General features: G+C 48.9%; 1 protein-coding gene across 1 annotated transcript in view; it reads right to left on the minus strand.

The window, feature by feature from the left end:
• LOC133341908 (calcium-activated potassium channel subunit alpha-1-like) overlaps nt 1-18894 on the minus strand; it is a 160039-nt gene that overhangs the window by 56079 nt on the left and 85066 nt on the right. Inside the window, 2 exon segments of the mRNA XM_061550729.1 lie at nt 2323-2428; nt 13525-13635. Of these exon segments, the coding sequence (XP_061406713.1) occupies nt 2323-2428; nt 13525-13635 (217 nt within the window).

Consider the following 18894-nt stretch of genomic DNA (forward strand, 5'->3'; position numbering starts at 1 on the left):
GGAGGATGGGGAGCCTGAGTGGACTTGCCATTGACTGCTACCAGCAGTGTCACGATCTGCCTCTGTGGAGGAGGCTCGTGAAGAACACTACTGGGCAGTTGGTGGCAGTCACCCTCCAACAACAGCAGAGGGTGGAGGAGCAACACTCACAACAACGAGCGGAGTGCCGGGCAGCTAAACCACAGCAAGGTGGCACAGTAGGAGGCACAGTTGGTGCATTTGCCACTCTCTCCAGTCATTCAACCCGTAACATCTGGGTCTGCCCCCCGTCCAGCGAACCTTCAACACTTCACATGGCCTCAAAGTGCACCTAGCGTGCCACAAGCGCCATGGTGGCGTCACCGCCACTTGGTGGTCAACGACGGTTGTCGTTATTGTTGGTGGTGCCTCCGGGAGCTAATCCTGCATCAGAGAGCTGAGCCAACACTGCCGAGATTTTGGGTTTGAATCTAGGTATCGTCCACTCGTGATGAATCTGGATTCTCACGTACAGCGAGGTGATGCCTCAGCCAGGGTAACAGTGGTGGCATTGGAAACAAAAACTGGTGAAATGTGGGATTTCACTTTGGCGCAGCCTGTTCCAGTTCAGAGAGTTAAAAAACCCTCGGGTTTGATTTACATGCATATAATGAACTCAGTTTTTAAAAAAACACCTTTCAAATTAGTCATCTTAAAAGCAGTAAACAATTATGAAAAATTATGTTCACGTAAAACACTGACATACCAGTAAAAACCCAATCAGAACACAATGGAAACCAAAGACAAAATAGAAACAGGCAAATGATTAACGGTGGAACCCAGAGAAGCGACTATAAAAACGGGTTAAAATATCAATCTAAATTTCTATTAAATTCAATCAAAGGGCATAAAAAGCCATTCAATAATAACACTCTTTGCAGGGCATATATAAAAAAAAGTATGGCCCTCATGTTGGAAAAGGAGGCTTCTTAAAGCAGCGATGTTATCCTCCAGGGCCGAGTTGAACCAAGGCCATTCATAGACACAGGGTGGTGCACTCTCCTCTGCAAGTGAAAACACATTTGTGTGACGACAGGCCGCCAAGTGCATGATTGGAATATATTTGGAAGCAGAGAAGAGACACAGGATTGTGTAAGGCACTGCAATGTGAAAATGTACGTGGTTTAGCAGGGCAGTGTAGCACTGTTGAATTCCATGGCTGTTCCTGTGATAAACTAAAACAATTTTTTTATTTTACGAGATAGTGCCCACTGAACTATGTAGCTCATCTTTAGAAGCGACCTGGCCACAAATGATAGTTCAACTAAGTGGCTTTTCACGTGGAAATGTACAAGAGCCAAATACAGTACTCTTAAACGCATGTTGATTTTAAATGTGGAGGGAAAAACCAGAGGACCCAGAGAAATATCCACATGCAAACTCCAAATATACAGACAATCAGGGTCGGGATCAACTCACGACCTCCTGTATATCAGGTGAGGTAGATAACATCTCGCTAGCGTGATCTTGGGTATGATCCAGAGCTTTTTCAAACCAAGATGCGGTGTTACATGGCTGAAGAACATGTTACCACGTAAGGGAAGTGATGTCGTATAAGTGAGTGCGGTTATTATGATGCTGGTGTGTGTGTGTGCTGAGTGTCAGTCGACACGTGGCACCTGGGTCTGCCCCGTGACCTCCTGCCAGCGGGCGCTCGACACTTCACGTGGCCTCAAGGTGCACATGGCCTGGCACAAGCATCGTGGTGATGTCACCGCCACTTAGTGGCGAATGGCGGTTGTTGTTGTGCTGAGTGTAGTGGGGAGTGGTAGTGTAGTGAACCTGGATACCCAAGTTCGATTCCCACTCATGGCCAACACTCGTGACAATTATCTGAACTAGTCCTGGGCCTCCCCTATGTCGACTCAGCCTCAAATAAGTACCTGGGAGTGCATATAAAAACATTACAACTAGGGAGATAAAGGCGGCCGGGCGTGGTGCTTGCCACCCACCTGTTCGTGTGTCTTGCCAGCCTTCATAGGTGCTCACTAACAGCACTTGCCCCAATAGTCTACTAAGGCTATACAGGGGATCTTTGTCTTTGAGTGTGCAGTAAGTTGGCACAGTAGAGGGCACAGCTGGTGCATCTGCTAGTCATCTCAGTCGGGCAACCCATGGCACCTGTGACTGTCCCGTAACCTCCTGCCAGCAGCGAACCTTCGACACGTAACGTGGCCTCACAGTGCACCCGGCCTGGCACAGGCGCCGTGGTGACGTCGCCGCCACTTAGTGGCTAATGCCGGTCGTCATCGTTGTTGTTGTTGGTGAGTGTGCTGCTGCCGCTGCTGCCCCCCACGGCCTCACCTTGACGCGCGCCAGGTCCAGTGGGTTGAGCACCGAGCCCTGGTAGAACTCCACCTGGGTGAAGTGTCTGCGGAACAGCGCCTCCAGCTCCAGGTTCGGGGATATGCTGTGGCACAAGGGAGGAGGGGTTGGGGGGGGGGGGTTCTGTGTCATTGGCCTGAAGGATCGTGGCCCTCTCAAACTTCTGCGACCCCCGTGACCTCGCTAAGGAGCGCACGGACAAGCAGGCCCCGCCCGCACGTGCGCATGCACACGCTGCAGCGTGCACGGCGCCTGCACGCCCAGCCTGCCGGGCGTACGCCTTGCGAACTCCGTGGCTGCCGCGGCCAATCTATGCACTTACGGCAGGAGCAGCACAGTACGTCTCTGCCACTTAACGCGGGGTGACCCTCTCTAAATTGGTGATGCATCGCGGTGGCAAGCGATTCGGGACCCTGCTGGGTAACGATAATAAACGAGGAGTGCATTTAGGAACGCGCCGCTCAGCTCTTGAGGCCGCGTTAAGCACCAGGAACATCGGCCAGTGTGTCTCCGGCAAGGAAACAGGGAGGGATTCTATAAATCGGCACCAAATTGCACGAGCAAAGACGTCCAGCTCAAGAGGGTTTGGGTAACAGGATTAATTATTCGTGTTAAGACCAGACCAAAGCCCCACATGCCACCACATTCGTGTCACCTGCTCACATAAAGATGATTGGATTCAGGGAGACTGTTCACTGCAGTGAGAGGACATTTCAGGTAGTGACATCTTGCTTCAATTAGTCGTGAATGGGGGTGCAACGGTGGCTAGGAGATGTTAACTAACTTGCCTGGTATACAGGAGGTCGTGGGTTCAATCCCGACCTTGACGCATGCTGTATATTTGGAGTTTGTATGTTCCACCCGTGCTCACGTGGATTTTTCTCCGGGTCCTCCGGTTTTTCCTTCCACATAAAGAAACATGCCTTGAGAGTATTTGGCTGCGATGCATTTCCACGTGATAAGCCGCTTTGTTGAGCTATCACTTCTGGGCAAATCGCTTCTGAAAAAGAGCTACATCGCTCAGTGGGCCTTACCTGATCAAATATATTTTTTTTAAATTGTTCGGAATGCGCAGGCAGACGAAACGTGCAGAGTAACATTTCACATTTTTTCCCCCTAAAACGTATCACTTTCCCCACAAAGCACAAGTACTGAAGTTATACAACAGTTACATTTAAAAAGCACAACATGCCCTGGAGAGCCATTAACCAGGTTGAACCGTTCTCTCCACACCGCGCCATCGCTGTCCGTCCAGGTGACGCCGTGACAGAGTGTCCCACGCCCACAGTTGGCTCGGCCCATCGTCATCGCTCGGGCCAACGGAGATGAGCACCGTTGTTGTGAGAATTCAAAAAGCGGCCCCCGTCACAGGGATGACGAATTTCCACCGCTGGCTCAGGAGGGACATTGCTGGAGAGCTGGTTTAAGCTGGATACACTCTGACTCGACTTAACGCTTACATGAATCCAAACCTGCAAAGAAGCCGAACGTGGAAGTTTCCTTAAGCCACCAAAAGGTCCCTGGATCCTCTGGCGAGCTTGAGAGCCTACAATGGTTAACTCAATTTCTTTGCCTCGCTCGGCTGAGAGAGCTTACAGCACAGGGGCATATTTCTTCTCAAGCCGTCATGAGCCTATATGGATTCGAGTGATTAATACATCACGACGGCAACCCTACCCCCCCTCTTTCTCCAAAATAAGACCGTCAATTATATAATTTATTTTTTATATGAAAGTGGTCGACTTGTAAAAAAAAAAAACTAGAAATAATTCTGATGATTGGGTAGCAAGCAATTTCACTGCTGCAGTAAAAAAAAAACCTTATCATGTCGAGGCACTAGAAAGGTCCATACGAAGAGAGAGAGAGTGTGCGGAACTCCAGGAGAAGGAAATTGCTCGCAGTGTTGGTCAGATTAGTGCGTGTGCAATTTTCCACGGTCAATTCTCCGGCACTGATAAGAACATCTTTCTTTTTTTTATTTATGCCTTTACAACAGCGGAGCAATGCTTGCATTATAGACATTATTTACCATAAAAAGATCCCTTCCCAATGAATATTAATAATATATTCTAACCGCGAAGGCACACTGGACTGCAAGATGTGACACCCACAGATGTGCAAATTTATCCAGTACATATATAGTTATGTATGATGCATTACCGTACGCTGTAAAAAAAATAAAGGCACAGACTTGCAATTGCTTCCTCACAGCATTATTGGTATTAAAAAAAAGCCTCCACTTAGAGGGTGCTCTAAAGAGCCCCCCCTCTAGAGGGTAACTGGCCTACTCTTCCACACTGGCCAATGCGATCTGCTAACTGTGGTGTACCTGTTTATATTTGCCAGAAAGGAGAATGGAGCCCAGCGACCTCTGGATTGCAAGTGCAGTGTGCCAACCACTGCACCACGGCAGAGTACACTGTGCACGGAAATATAGCTTTGTCAGATAGATAGCTTTGTTGCTCAGGATAGATGGCTTTGTTGCTCAAGCAAATATGTTGTGGTGCTCATTTCCAGTCGCGATTCTGACTGCATTGGAGGGAATTCCAGATTTTGCAGGTGGGGAACTGGGATCCCACACGTCAACCGCTGCTGACTTCCCACGCGGACGCTGAACGATTCACAGATTAAAATCCGCTGTCACGCTCACAATGCACACGCGTCCAATCGCGTGTGTGAGAAGCAACTGTTTACGAGTCACGCAAACCGTGCACAGATATTACTATTCGGCGGATTGGATACACGAGAAGAGATGGAAATAATGAGACGAACGAACGATACGAAGGAGACAGTGCAAACAAGATATAAAAAACAATAATAGTAACAATAAATGTACTCAAATGTGGTGGGAAGGTCAGGTGCGTTGTTAGTTAGAGGTCAACTTCCGAATCGAGCAAGGCAACTTCATCTGGCAGTGAACCAATGATTATGCAGATTAGATGTACTACTGTCTGATACGACTATTGTTCACAATTGCACCGAATAAAAACATGTTTTACTGATTCCACAATGATGCTAGATGACTGATGGATGATTAATGATGATTGATGATGGCCTGAGTTGACTCTGGACAATAATTTCAACCCACAGCCTCACATTCCATGAGTCGTGCTGCTCTACTGAGAGACATGCCAGCAAGTATAAATGGGACTGGTAAAGGTCAGGGGGGAGGACACAGTGCCAAATCCAGGAGACAGACTTACATTGCTGGGTAGTGACAGCTGTTACATCGCAGCTGGTGTTAACAAATTGAGTGTGCTTTGGTTTGCTTAACTTGGATGCACAAGAAATCACATTTCATCAAATTCAATCCTAGTGAGACGGTGCTTTCTGTGGTAAAACGATAAATAATATATATAAATAGCTTTGCCCATTTTCTCTCCGTTTTGCAATTCACATTTGCTCTCAATAAAATTGACAAAATCTGTCATGCTCGTTTGTCATAAAAGCACTTAAGTCCCAACCACCCTCCTTGGATCGCACTGCTACTGGTCATCGTCCAAGAATCTCACCCCGATCCGCAAGAACGCTGGCGAGCAGAGTGGAACAACGGTGCACGTCCTGAATAAACGCCTCGTCGCCCGGCTTTGACATTCTCCGAAGACACCGGTGGTGTAAGCAGCTTGTTCTCCCCATCCCTAGACTTTGTACAAGCGCTTGAAGGCTCCCCCTTCCCCTCGCGGTTTTTCTGCCCCCCCCCCTCCCCCGGAAATCCCTACCGGACTCGTGTGTATACCTCAATTAAAAACAATATATAGGGACTCCTCCACTTACGAACAATTTAGGTTACAGAGGTCTGTTGGTAAGTAGATTTGTTCGTAAGTCCAACTTTACTCCGATTCCAAACATGTTGTACGGCGTGTACACTAAACACGGAGAATGGCGTTAAAAGTTGTATAATTTCCTGTAGATGTAGATTCCACTGGTTCTTCATGTTCTGCAGATGTAGATGCCACTGGTTCTTCATGTTCTACAGATTTAGATGCCACTGGTTCTTCATGTTCTACAGATTTAGATGCCACTGGTTCTTCATGTTCTACAGAGGTAGATGCAATTGGTTCTTCACGTTCTACAGATGTAGATGCCACTGGTTCTTCATGTTTTGCAAATGTAGATGCAACTGGTTCTTCACATTCTGCAGATGTACATGCAACTGGTTAGAGTATTTGGCTGCTATAGATTTCCACATCATAAGCCACTTCATTGAGCTATCATTTGTGGCCAGGTCGCTTCTGAAAAAGAGCAAAAAAGCTCAGTGGGCCTTACTTGTTGAAATAAAAATAGTAGTAGTTAAATAGTTTATGTTTTCCCCTGTTCTGCGTGAATTTCCTCCATGTTCTCTGGTTTCCTCCTCTAGCTTGCTTGTGCTATTGCAAAAAAACACTTCAATGCTGCTTAATGACCTGTAGGTTACTCAACCCAGAGTATGCACAGCATCACCAACGCTTGGCAGGACCCCTCTGAAAACGAGGTCTGTGAGGCTGAGCGAGGCTTCTCTGGGTACAAGAGCTATATATCTCAGTAGGCCTTACCTGGTAAAATGCCAAACATTTTTAAAAGAGTTAATTGGAGTAACCGCGGGCTGCTCAAACTTCGATTCCAATGCAGCGGCGTTGGCTTTCTGCCTTCAGGATGAGCATCTCCTGCATGTGCCACGTGGCCACCTCAATCTCCCATGTTTTTTTTTTCTGGAGCGGAGGGACACCGGGGGAAATGCGAGTCGATGGAGGCATTATGTTTCATTTTTATTACTTTATTATTTCCCTTCTACGTGACTTTACCGAAAGAACCAAGAAGATGAATCCCTGCAGTCACGAAAGCTTTCAATCGAAATTGGATGGAGGCAGTCGCTGGCGAGTGGTTTGCCAAGGCAGCAGCGTCTCCCGAAGCAACGCGACCACCTCACAATTGTTTAACTTCTGCGCGTTAATTGTTTGTGGGGGCACAAACACAAATCGTACAGGGTGGGGTTAAGGATGCAGAGCTCAAACGGATTGGAGAGTCAACTCTGAAAATTTAGACAAGCACTGCCTGGTCAAAAATTAGAATGTTCAAATAAAGTAAAACATTTAACTAGCAATTACGTATTTAAGATTTAAAATAATACCTTTGTTCTCCCCACGACTGATGGAGCAATCATGCACAATTCTCCATTTAAACGTGTTGGCACTGTTATTGACAAGTCTGGTGTTTAATAACGGATCGCCCAGCCTGAATGCTCTCATCTTGTTCAGGGTTGTAGCCGTACGTTATTAATGGTCCCAAAGTCGCAATGTTCGCCCACGCTGGGGTCTCATTATCTCGCAAGACGACTTGTCAAACGTCTGTGCTCTGATGTCGGAGTTCGACGAGTCTGGTGCGATTCGACCACGTTGTTTATTTCACATCTCAGAATGAGCACTTTTCTTTCGACTTGTTAGAACGTTACGTTATGTCCAATGAGAAGTTATTAAAAAAAATCCACATTAAACCCTTAGTTTATGTGAATTCCAGCTATAACAATTCGAACTACAGTATACCCCTCCTAAATGAATACTAATACTGGTAGGAACCTCCTGGTTCCACCAGCCCACAGGGGATTATTGTGTCCGTCCATCCGTCGTGCATCCAAAAATGGGAGGGGTGGGGCTGGGTGGAGAGGGGAGGGTGGAGAGGGGCTGGGTGGGGAAGGAGGGGCTGGGTGGGAGGGGAGGGTGGGGAGGGGCTGGGTGGGGAGAGTGGGGCTGGGTGGGGAGGGTGGGGAGGGGCTGGTCACCCCGTGGTGCCCTTATAAAACTCAACGTTTAACCTACTCACGCCGGCTTGTGCCCGCCCTCACATTCGGCCATATTTGCGGAATACACCACGCCGCCGTTGACCCTAGCCATTGAACGAGCAACCCAACGTTCCTACCAGCTCCCTCCGCAGGAATGTGTTTCCCTATCTCCTGATCCGCCTGACTCCTGTATTCGTGAGTGTACGTAGCGCCAGACCAGCAACAGCGGGGAGATGCGCGCAGAATTTTGTTACATTTTAAACTGTCTGCGAAGATTAGGCACAACACCTTGGCTACCCCGCTTTGACCTCAGGCTCACAGCAATCCCGCTCTGAACTCGCTGTTGTGCATTTTTACTTTATACGCACTTACAGTCGACTTGTTTATACATTTTGACATAAACGAGTTGACTGTGAGATCCATGAAAAATAACGCGAAATGCAATGTCGTCAAATCATCATCATCATCATCAACAAAGGTAATACAAAAACACATTGCTCTCCATAATTTATTCCTTATTTATTATGGTCATTGTTATTAAACATTTACCATTCCCCCCCCCCCCCCCCCATGTTCACTCGTACCAAGAAGGTAACCCCAATTTTTCCCCATTGGAACGAGGTTTCTGCAATTCGCGAGCATTTTCGAGAGCGTTATCCTCGCGGACAGAGAGGATGTTTAATGCATTTGCGTGACTGTCATGAAACCCAAGATCTCATAGGCAGAGTGCATGGAGAAGCATGGCCCCCCTACTGTGTAAAGGTTTAACAAGGTCACTGGAAGGATCTTTATGGAAGAAGTCCTCATGAGATAAGAAGTCCTCCTGAGATAAAAAGTCCTCATGAAATAAGCTCCACTTCTTCTGCATACATTGCTCCATGACACATCTCATGGCGTGATGCCGAAACCGCGATCGCAAGTATTTGTTTGAGAAAATAAAATAAAAATGGGTGATTTCGTTTAATTTGGTCGTACGCTAAATGTCAGCGGCAGTGAGGTAGACACTTCTGTGCCGTCGGAGAGCAGAGTCTACGGAGAAGATAAATGAAGACTGTAAAATACATTGGCAGAAGTCTGTGATGTTTATTCTGAAGAATGGTTGTGTGCTCTGTTGTCTTTGGACAGGAGACAGCTTTTTTTCCATAACTGGCTCTATGATTTATGGGAAGTCGGATGCTCACTAGAGGTCGCTGGGTAACTATGGATTCAAAACAAGGCAGCCAATTGTCTTTGAAGCAGGTGATAAATTGTCATGGCCTGTTCACTAACGACTGCGCGAAATCATCCTTTAATCTGGTTATTAATTTATGCAACCCGTGCATCAGATGTCTAACTGTGAGCCAATCGCTGTGGAGCATGAGGCACTGCTTGGTGCTGAGAGGGCAGTGGAAGTGACGGCAGCGGCAGTTCCGCGGTTGTCACCTGGCGGGCGTTGTTCCCTGCAAGGACGAGATGCTCACATCGCAGGGAGCTCTGCAAGGCTGTCTCCCCTCACTCCCGAATTAATTACGCTTAAAATAAGGGGTCACACGTGGGACTTGTGAGTGTTTCCAATTATTAAGGGCATGCAGTTTCATCCTTCGACTTTGATTAACAAAAAAACTATTTTGGTGCAAAACTGCAACGGTGCTGATGAAGGGAATGGAAAAAAATCGTTATCTGCTGTTTTATCAAACAAGAGGTGATAGCACAAATCGAATTGTGTGAGGAGAAGCTTTGCCCAAGGTGATAATGTTGGGCAACTTTGTTTCTTCGTGGATTGCCGAGCGCCACTGTTGCTACCCAAGGACAAGGGCACCATGGGATTAGGCGAACAGACGCCATCGACACACCGAGTGCGCTCGCGCTGTATCGGCAGGCTCGACGCCACGGCGCGTGTTTGAGATCGTCGCTCCACGAAGATCGGACGAATGTTTCCATTTTGGTGAAGAGAAAGGAGCTTGTAAAGTGGCGGGTGGAGAATTGCACCAAATGGGACCAGGGGACAGGATACTCGTACAGAATGACAATGAGCCTCTGCCTCTGTTGTGCTCACAATGGGAGGTGTGGAGCGTCGGGGAGAAGGGAGGGCGAGTTGATTCACATTTCCCGTGAGTGCTAATCGATGGCGAGCACGCGAAGGACAGAACCGTTTTCCCTTCCATAGCTGTTTATCACAGACCCAGTGACTGCTCTCGGAATGGGTGAAGCTTCCACAGACACACTGAGGGTCTCCCCCAAGCGCCGGGTGAATAAGGGGCGATTCAACCCGACTCTCAACAGCATAGGTCGATAACTGCGCCACATTAAATATCTCCTCCCTCTTCTTCGCCTGTGGCCAAGTTATATATTTTCAAAGATGAGTTCGCAAACTTAAGCACAACAGCACAGGATGTCACAAGACACGGGGTAACGCACTCGCGAGGCAATGCCGCAAAGTGTCTATCGTCACCCACCTGGCCGGGCGGTGCTGCAGCAAACTCCAATCAAGGGCCGACTGAGGTCACTGTCTTTCCAGGGTCAACCAAATGAGTACTACTATGGGAAAGACATCGGATGTCGTCCTATACAGAAACTGGCCCCTGCCACGGGAAAACACATTCCTGCGGAGGGAGCTGGTAGGAACGTTGGGTTGCTCGGTCACTGGCCAGGGTCAACGGCGGCGTGGTGTATTCCGCAAATATGGCCGACAGTAAGGGCGGGCACAAGCCGGCGTGAGTAGGTTAAACATTGAGTTTTATAAGGGCACCACAGGGTGACCAGCCCCTCCCCACCCAGCCCCACCCCTCCCCACCCAGCCCCTGCCCACCCTCCCCTCTCCACCCAGCCCCACCCCTCCCATTTTTGGATGCACGACAGACGGACGGACACAATAATCCCCTGTGGGCTGGTGTAACCAGGAGGTTCCTACCAGTATAATACTTTGTGTTACCGGCATGAAGTGACAGGCCCAGGCCGCACTGGGGCAGTGTTCCTGCAATGGCAGGGTGCAGCTCAGGCCTCGTTCCCACAAGGGTTAAAATCATTTTTTTGCGTAATCAATAATTGCGTGCTTAAAAAAACAGTAAAAGTTTCAGTAATTGGCTTACCACACATATCGAAATGTGTTGCGAACTGAAGGCTGTAAAGTTGGGCCCTAGATACATGACTAAAATATAGGAGATAAAGGGACTGGCCCTGCCATGAGAATGTAGAATTTTTGCCACTTGCTCAGAACAGCCGATGGAGATGAGCGCCACCCCAATGTGAGCATGTCGACTCTGGGACTCTGACTTTTAAAAAGAAAGGGACCTGTTGAAATCTTCGTCAGGAGAGCCTCACGCCACTCAGGGGGTTACATTTTGTTCCGTGTCTGAAGCACGATGGCCATGATTATAGCTCTGGTACAAGTACAGTGATGTGCTGGCTGGGTGAAAATATTGTATGGATTGCACGAAGCTGTCAGTGGTGCCTCAACACCAAAACAATGCCCGTTATACAGCTTTAAATGAGTTTCGGCCCAGTCGCCAGGTGAGGATAATTATTTCCTCTTCACAGCACCCACGAGGTAAATCAACCAACGTTTAAGCGGCTGCATTGGCAGGTAACGTACGAACACAAAAAACGAAAGCATCACGCCACCACCATCATCGTGAGCGCCGCCTTACATTGAACTGTTACTTCACGACGTTACGGTGGCGAGATGTTAACTACCTCGCCTGGTATACAGGAGGTCGTGGGTTCGATCTCGACTCTGATGGTGGTTGTATATTTGGAGTTTGCGTGTTCTCCCCATGGTCATGTGGATTTTTCTCCGGGTCCTTCGGTTTTTCCCTCCACATAAATCAACGTGCGTTTAGAGTATTTGGCTGCTGTAAATTTCCTCATGATAAGGCACTTCGTTGAGCGATCATTTGTGGCCAGGTCGCTTCTGCAAAAGAAGCTAATAGCTCAGTGGGCCTTACCTGGTAAAATAAAAAGAGTTTAGTTTACGAGGGTGGCAGTGAGGTGAGGAATTCCGAATATTTGTTAAGATAACACACAATTAGTATTTCACACCCTCGTAAAACTCTAGGGAGTATTGATGCTTAGTTTTTTTCTTTACAGAGATCCTACACACACAAAAATACAGTTTAACGTGTTTTGGTCTGAAGGAAAAATACATAAAAAAATATCTGGATGTTTTGGTCAACGGGGGTTCTGCATTTTTTTTTACATAAAAAATGCAGAGCCCCAGTTTTTACATAAATAATTTTCCTTTATATAAAGGGAACACTGTACAACGTATGGTGATGTTGGTCCCTGCCTGCCAGGCTCATACCAAATGTCATTATCAAAGAGTATCTCGCTGCTCAAATAAAATATTGGGCAGTGGTCACCCCCACCAGTAGACCTGGACAATTGATTTCAAAACCGCAATATAATGGCAGGGACCAGTCTCTCATAAGAAGTAGCTTCTGTTGACTTCCCATACCCTCTTCATCTTATTCTGGAGGAGGTGTGAAGGGCTGAGACAAACCTCGACTGGGATTTAAATGCGCGCTTACTGCGCCAGCCATCAGACAGGCAGGCGGTGGCGCATGCTTGTAATCCAGCACTGGGGGGGGGGGGGGGGGGTGCGAGGGTTGGCGGCTAGCACAGAGTTTGATCGACTCCCTTCCTGTGGGTCTCAAGGTGTCAATACCCTGACTTGCCAGAAGAATGCAGTACAGCAAAAAAATGTGGACTCCCCACCTGTTCCGTTTGTGTGAAATGGAGCTTCCCGTTCGCACGCTGTGGGATTTCTCCGCGTGCTCCGTTTTCCTCCCGTGTGTAAACACATTACCTGACCAATAACGCCTTAATATAGAGAGGAACGCAGAACCTGGGCAATTTTTGTTTGGCACCGGCTCATCGAGTGGCCGCCTCCCCGCTTGTCTGAGACCTTATCTCTCTCTGGACGAGAGCGAGCTGAAAACTGTACGGAGCGTCCCCAGATGAAATTATAACAAGAGCTAAAGCCAGAATGTATCCACTGGGGGGGGGGGTGTGGGGGGGAGGTGCAGCAACCAATCAAGCGACTTCCCTCCTCCCGACAAAAGCCACCGTTTCTTTGGCAGCATCACTGCTTGGGAGACACGAACGGAAACCTGTCAACCCATACGGTGAATTGAGTTTTCAGGTCCATACGGCGTACATCCGTTTCAATACGGGAAAATGTTTGTGTCTATTTGTTTGTGCTTCTCCGTTGTGATGGGACTTTGTAAGATGAACGTTGAGATGTATAAGGAACACGGGGTGACCAATAAGGTCTGAATTGGTCTGTAATAAGGTAAGGCACTGATAAGGGGTTGACAGGTATGGGAAACCAACACGCACGAGGTCACGGCGGCTGCCACTGCTGCTGTTTAATGCACGAGGAGGGCACGGGAGAGGAAGTGGGGGGGGGGGCAGAAGGGGCGGCGGGGGGGGTAGGCGGCATTGCTCACCTGTGCAGAAAGAGGATCTCCACGTTGACGTCATCGCGGTCCTTGTGCAGGAAATCCTTCAGGAAGTTGGAGACGCTCTCCAACGTAATGTGTCCACACACCACCACGTGCCTGCACGACAAAGACAAGAGATCCCCCGTCTGCATGAACAGAGTGTTGCGGCAAGTTGCTGTTAAGCGAGCACCTATGAAGGCCGGCACGGTACACGAGGGTGTGGGTGGCCAGCACCATGGCCGTCCGCCTTTGTCTCCCCAGTGGCGGTGTTTGCACACCACACCAGGTACTCATTTGAGGCTGAGCTGACCTAAGGGGTGGGGGGGCCTAGGACCGGTTCAGATAATCGTCACTTGCGTTGGCCATGAGCAGGATTCGAACTCGGCTCACCGGGTTCGTAGTGCAGCGCGCTCACCGCTACTCTACCACTCCCCCCCTATACCACTGTTGTTGCTCGTGCCCACACACACGTGCCCACACACACGTGCCCACACACACGTGCACACAACAACAACAACCGCCATTCGCCACTAAGTGGCGCTGACGTCACCACGACGCTTGTGCCAGGCCATGTGCACCTTGAGGCCACGTGAAGTGTCGAATGCCCGCTGGCAGGAGGTCACAGGGGCAGACCCAGGTGCCACGGGTCGACTGACCGAGATGACCGAGATGACTGGCTGATGCACCACCTATGCCCCCTACTGTACCAATTTGCTGTGCTTTAGCCACCCGGCGCTCCGCTCGTTGCTGTGAGCGTCGCTCCTCCGCCCTCCGTTGTTGTTGGAGGGCGACTGCCTCCAACAGCCCAATAGCGTCCTTCACGAGCCTCCTCCACAGAGGCCGATCTTGACACCGCTGGTACCAGTCATCGGCAAGTCCACTCAGCACCACGTCCTCCTGTACCACATCACTCCATCTCCTCTGTAGCCCGTGCCGCGCCCGTTTAGCCCCCTCGATCCGACCGAACAAAAGCTGTTTAGGTATGCGGTGGCTGGGCATGCGGGCTACATGACCCAGCCAACGCAGCCTTGCCTGCCAGAGGAGCTCACCGATGGGACTTTGTCCAGATCTTTAAAGGATTTGTGAGCTCCTCACACAATCCAGCCTGGTTAAACCCAGGATGGATCGTGGGCAGGCCAGCCTAAATGTTTCTCCAACCGGCGAAGATACTCCATTAGGGATGCTCCATTAGGGGTGTCCACGTTTCGCAAGCGTAGAGAAGGGAGGAATGACTGTGGCCGAGAAGACCTGAAGCTACGTTCGGAGCGACAAACCAGGTAGCTTCCACACATTGTTACGCAACCGATGAAAAGATATTGCCGCTCGACTGATACGGAGTGAGACCTCTGCTGTTAAACTGGAGCCGGTCATATGGGAAACTCTCCACTCTCTCCACTACTGCCCCATCACCAATTGGAAGTTGTGGGGGTGGAGTGTCCGATGGTACAAAATACCCAGGCAGGTGCTTAGTTTTGGTGGGGCTGATGGTAAGGCCCCACCTCTTAGTGGCACGCTCCAGTCCCTATAATTACCACGTGCACACACACACGTGCACACACACACGTGCCCACACACACGTGTACACACACACGTGCCCACACATACGTGCACACACACGTGCACACACACGTGCACACACACACACGTGCCCACACACACGTGCACACACACACGTGCACACACACACGTGCACACACACACGTGCACACACACGTAGGCCAACACACACACGTGCCCACACACACACACGTGCCCACACACACACACACACGTGCCCACACACACAAACACACACGTGCCCACACACACGTGCACACACACACGTGCACACACACGTAGGCCAACACACACACGTGCACACACACACGTGCACACACACACGTGCCCACACACACGTGCCCACACACACGTGCCCACACACGTGCCCACACACACAAACACACACGTGCCCACACACGCGCAACGAGAAACACACCGTGAGCGGGCAAAACCGCACGGTGGTTATTTGAGCTGTCACGAGAATATAAATTGTCCATCACGTCGTGAATGCTCGAGGAATACAGAATCGTGCTCGTGTACAGACGCGGATCGAGAGAGCGCGAGTTAAAACTCTGGCTAAACACCGCCGTCGCCACCGCGTCATTACGGCCTTCGACAATTAATCTCGACGGTGCTATTGGTATTGACACCGAGCAAATACTATTTTTTCCTATAATTGCCGAAATCGCACGGCGGAACGACTCAAAGAGGCATTCTGATTGTGACCCAGCCCCTGTATGCCCAGAGAAGCTTCGCTCAGTCTCACAGACCTCTTTTGCAGGAGCGTCCTGCCAAGCGTTGGTGATGTTGCTGCTGCTGCTGCGTAAATCCCGGTTGAGTAACTTGCAGCATTGAGATGTTTGGTCAATACCAGTTACATTTAATGTTGTTGTTGCAATAACCTAGGCAAGCTATGGGAGGAAACCAGAGAACTCGGACGAAACTCATGCAGAACAGGGGGATAACATCAACTATTTAACTACTATTATTATTATTTTACCAGGTAAGGCCCACTGAGGTATATAACTATTTTCCAGAAGCGACCTGGCCACAAATGATATCTCAGTGGCGTGGCTTATCATGTGGAAATTTATAGCAGCCAACTACTCTAAACGGGCGTTTCATAAATGTGGAAGGGAAAACCGGAGGACCCGGAGAAAAATCCACACGACCACGGGGATAACACGCAGACTCCAATTATACAGCAGGCGTCAGGGTCAGGATCGAACCCACAACCTCCTGTATACCTAGGCGAGGTAGTTAACATCAAAACTCTCACACAGAAAGGCATCCGAGTCAGGAATCGAGCCCAGGCTCTTCTTTCCGAGGCACGAGTGTAACCATCGAACTCCCCTGCTGCCCATGCTTGCCTGGCAGGTATTTCGCCTCGGATCCTTCAATCATCAATCTTGCTATGCAGTGTTTATATTGAGCTCTGTCGCAGCACACAACGCTGTTCCGTAACAGAATATGCCAACACATCCATCAATAATCCTGCCTTGAGAGGGAACACATACAATAGGTGACGTTGCATAGCTGATAGAGGGGACCTTTACCCGAAATTTTGCTTATTAAACAATTTTCCTTTTAAGACAGCGTTATGACAAGTGTGCTGGGTGTGTTGTTCTTTCTTGCTTGTGCACCGCTGCCAACGCAGCAGCGTCGTCACCAAACACGTTGTTTCAGACTGTACAGCAGCACACTGTGCGCTGCTGGCATGCCGTGCAAGCCGTCGGAGCTGTGGAGGCTGATTTGAAGAGCGAAACTAACAGATGCTTGCCATTTACTGCTAATTAGGGCCGTAATCATCGAATAGCTGCACTTAAGAATGCGCTCTAATATCCGATCAAGGGCCATGATGCTCCGCGTGGTGCCCATTAGCTTAGCGGAGCTTCAACGAGGAGAGCACAATCTTTAGCGGTGGATGCAATGTCACTATGCAAAGTCAAGAAGATATGTTCTACTCTTTGGTTGTTTCGGTGAAGTCACGTAGAAAGAAATTAAATAAATAATATATGTGTGTGTGTGTGTGTCTCTCTCTCTCTCTCTGTGTCTCTGTGTGTCTCTCTCTGCTTGTGTGTCTCTCTCTGCTTGTGTGTCTGTCTGTGTGTCTCCGTGTCTATGTTTTGTCTCTCTCTCAAATTTAGCAATCTTTGGAAGAACGAAATCAACCAGGTAGGGTGTTGACTGTTGTGTTGACCGACTCTCTGTGTTGTATTGCATTATATCTCTAAGTTTACTATGTTTGTTTTCTCATTCATTTGTACCTGATGATGGTTGCTTGTGTTGCAATCGAAACGTCGTATTCTATTATTATTTTATTTAATTTCTTTCTACGTAACTTTACCGAAACAACCAAAGAGTAATTCCTGCACTCACGAAAGCTTCAAATCTAGTAAGATATGTTTTTTTTTTAACATCAGGGTGAATTTAGCAGCCACTATGAATTGGAGGGGGTTCACCGGCAAAATATATAAACCACAACAAAAAAAGATTCAGACACACGCAAGTTGATGTATCATGAGGTTGAAAACAGCAATCAATCGTTTAGTCGACGCCTCCTTACACCCCTAACGATTGCACTGGACCCATTGCAGCCTCTGTTACGAAGCGCATCAGCAAGGGCATCCTGCCATGTCGAGCAGTGGTCCCAAAAGAGCGCCACCTCGTGAATGAATGCATTTGGGCTCCACTCACCCAGGTCAGGGCGGCGATCCCTCACGCTCTGCTCCAACTAGCTGCTGCCCACCCACATGCCGTCGTACAACATCGTTTTAGACGCTCGCCAGCGTAGTCGTGCTACCCTGAATTCAGTGAAGAACAACTAATGGACGTTTGTTTCTGTAGTGCAGTTGTAAGTGACCTGGCTGAAGCCATTAATTCATAAAACTTCTGGTTTGTTGCAAAAAATCACCCCAAAAACCAATGAATCCTTGATTTGCGATCTGACAGAGCAATATCATTACAGTAAATAAATGAAGTGATGGAAAAAATATGGATTACGGTGTTTTATGTAACCGACCGCTGGGTTAATTAGACTATTTGATGACGATTGCTTGTGTTGCGATCGAAACGTCGTGATATTTTTTTACTATTTATTTTTATATCTACGTGGCTTTACCGAAAGACCCAAAGAATATGAATTCCTGCAGTCACGAAAGCTTTCAGTCAATATTTAATTGTATTTTATATGTCACTCGTGCAAATTTCATCTTAAAATGCAGTCGTTTCATTTTTTAATGCCGACAAGGAGAGAGGCCGCCTGAATAGGTGGTAACAATTACCCAAGCTCTGCGGTCCTCTATTTAGATGTTTGGCCAACTCCATCAATGAGAATTGCACCGTTGCGTTATATGCACGTGGGAGAAAACTAACTTGCCTTGTGGAGATTAACACATTCCTGCGGAGGGAGCTGGTAGGAACGTTGGGTTGCTCGGTCAATGGCCAGGGTCAACGGCGGCGTGGTGTATTCCGCAAATATGCCCGACTGTGAGGGCGGGCACAAGCCGGCGTGAGTAGGTTAAACGTTGAGTTTTATAAGGGCACCATGGGGTGACCAGCCCCTCCCCACCCAGCCCCACCCCTCCCACCCCCCACCCAGCCCCACCCTCCCCACCCTCCCCACCCAGCTCCTCCCCATCCTCCCCACCCAGCTGCTCCCCTTCCCACCCAGCCCCTCCCTCCCCACCCAGCCCCTCCCTGCACGATGGACGGACGGAAACAATAATCCCATGTGGGCTGGTGTGTAACCAGGAGGTTCCCACCATTAACACTCAATAAACTTGCTGTAACTGCCATTCACGGGCTCGTCATGCGATGCCAACCGCAATGTCCAAG

Source organism: Lethenteron reissneri, chromosome 12 (genome assembly GCF_015708825.2).
Source record: "Lethenteron reissneri isolate LAM-NWPU_2019-01 chromosome 12, ASM1570882v1, whole genome shotgun sequence".
Classification (NCBI taxonomy): Eukaryota; Metazoa; Chordata; class Hyperoartia; order Petromyzontiformes; family Petromyzontidae; genus Lethenteron; species Lethenteron reissneri.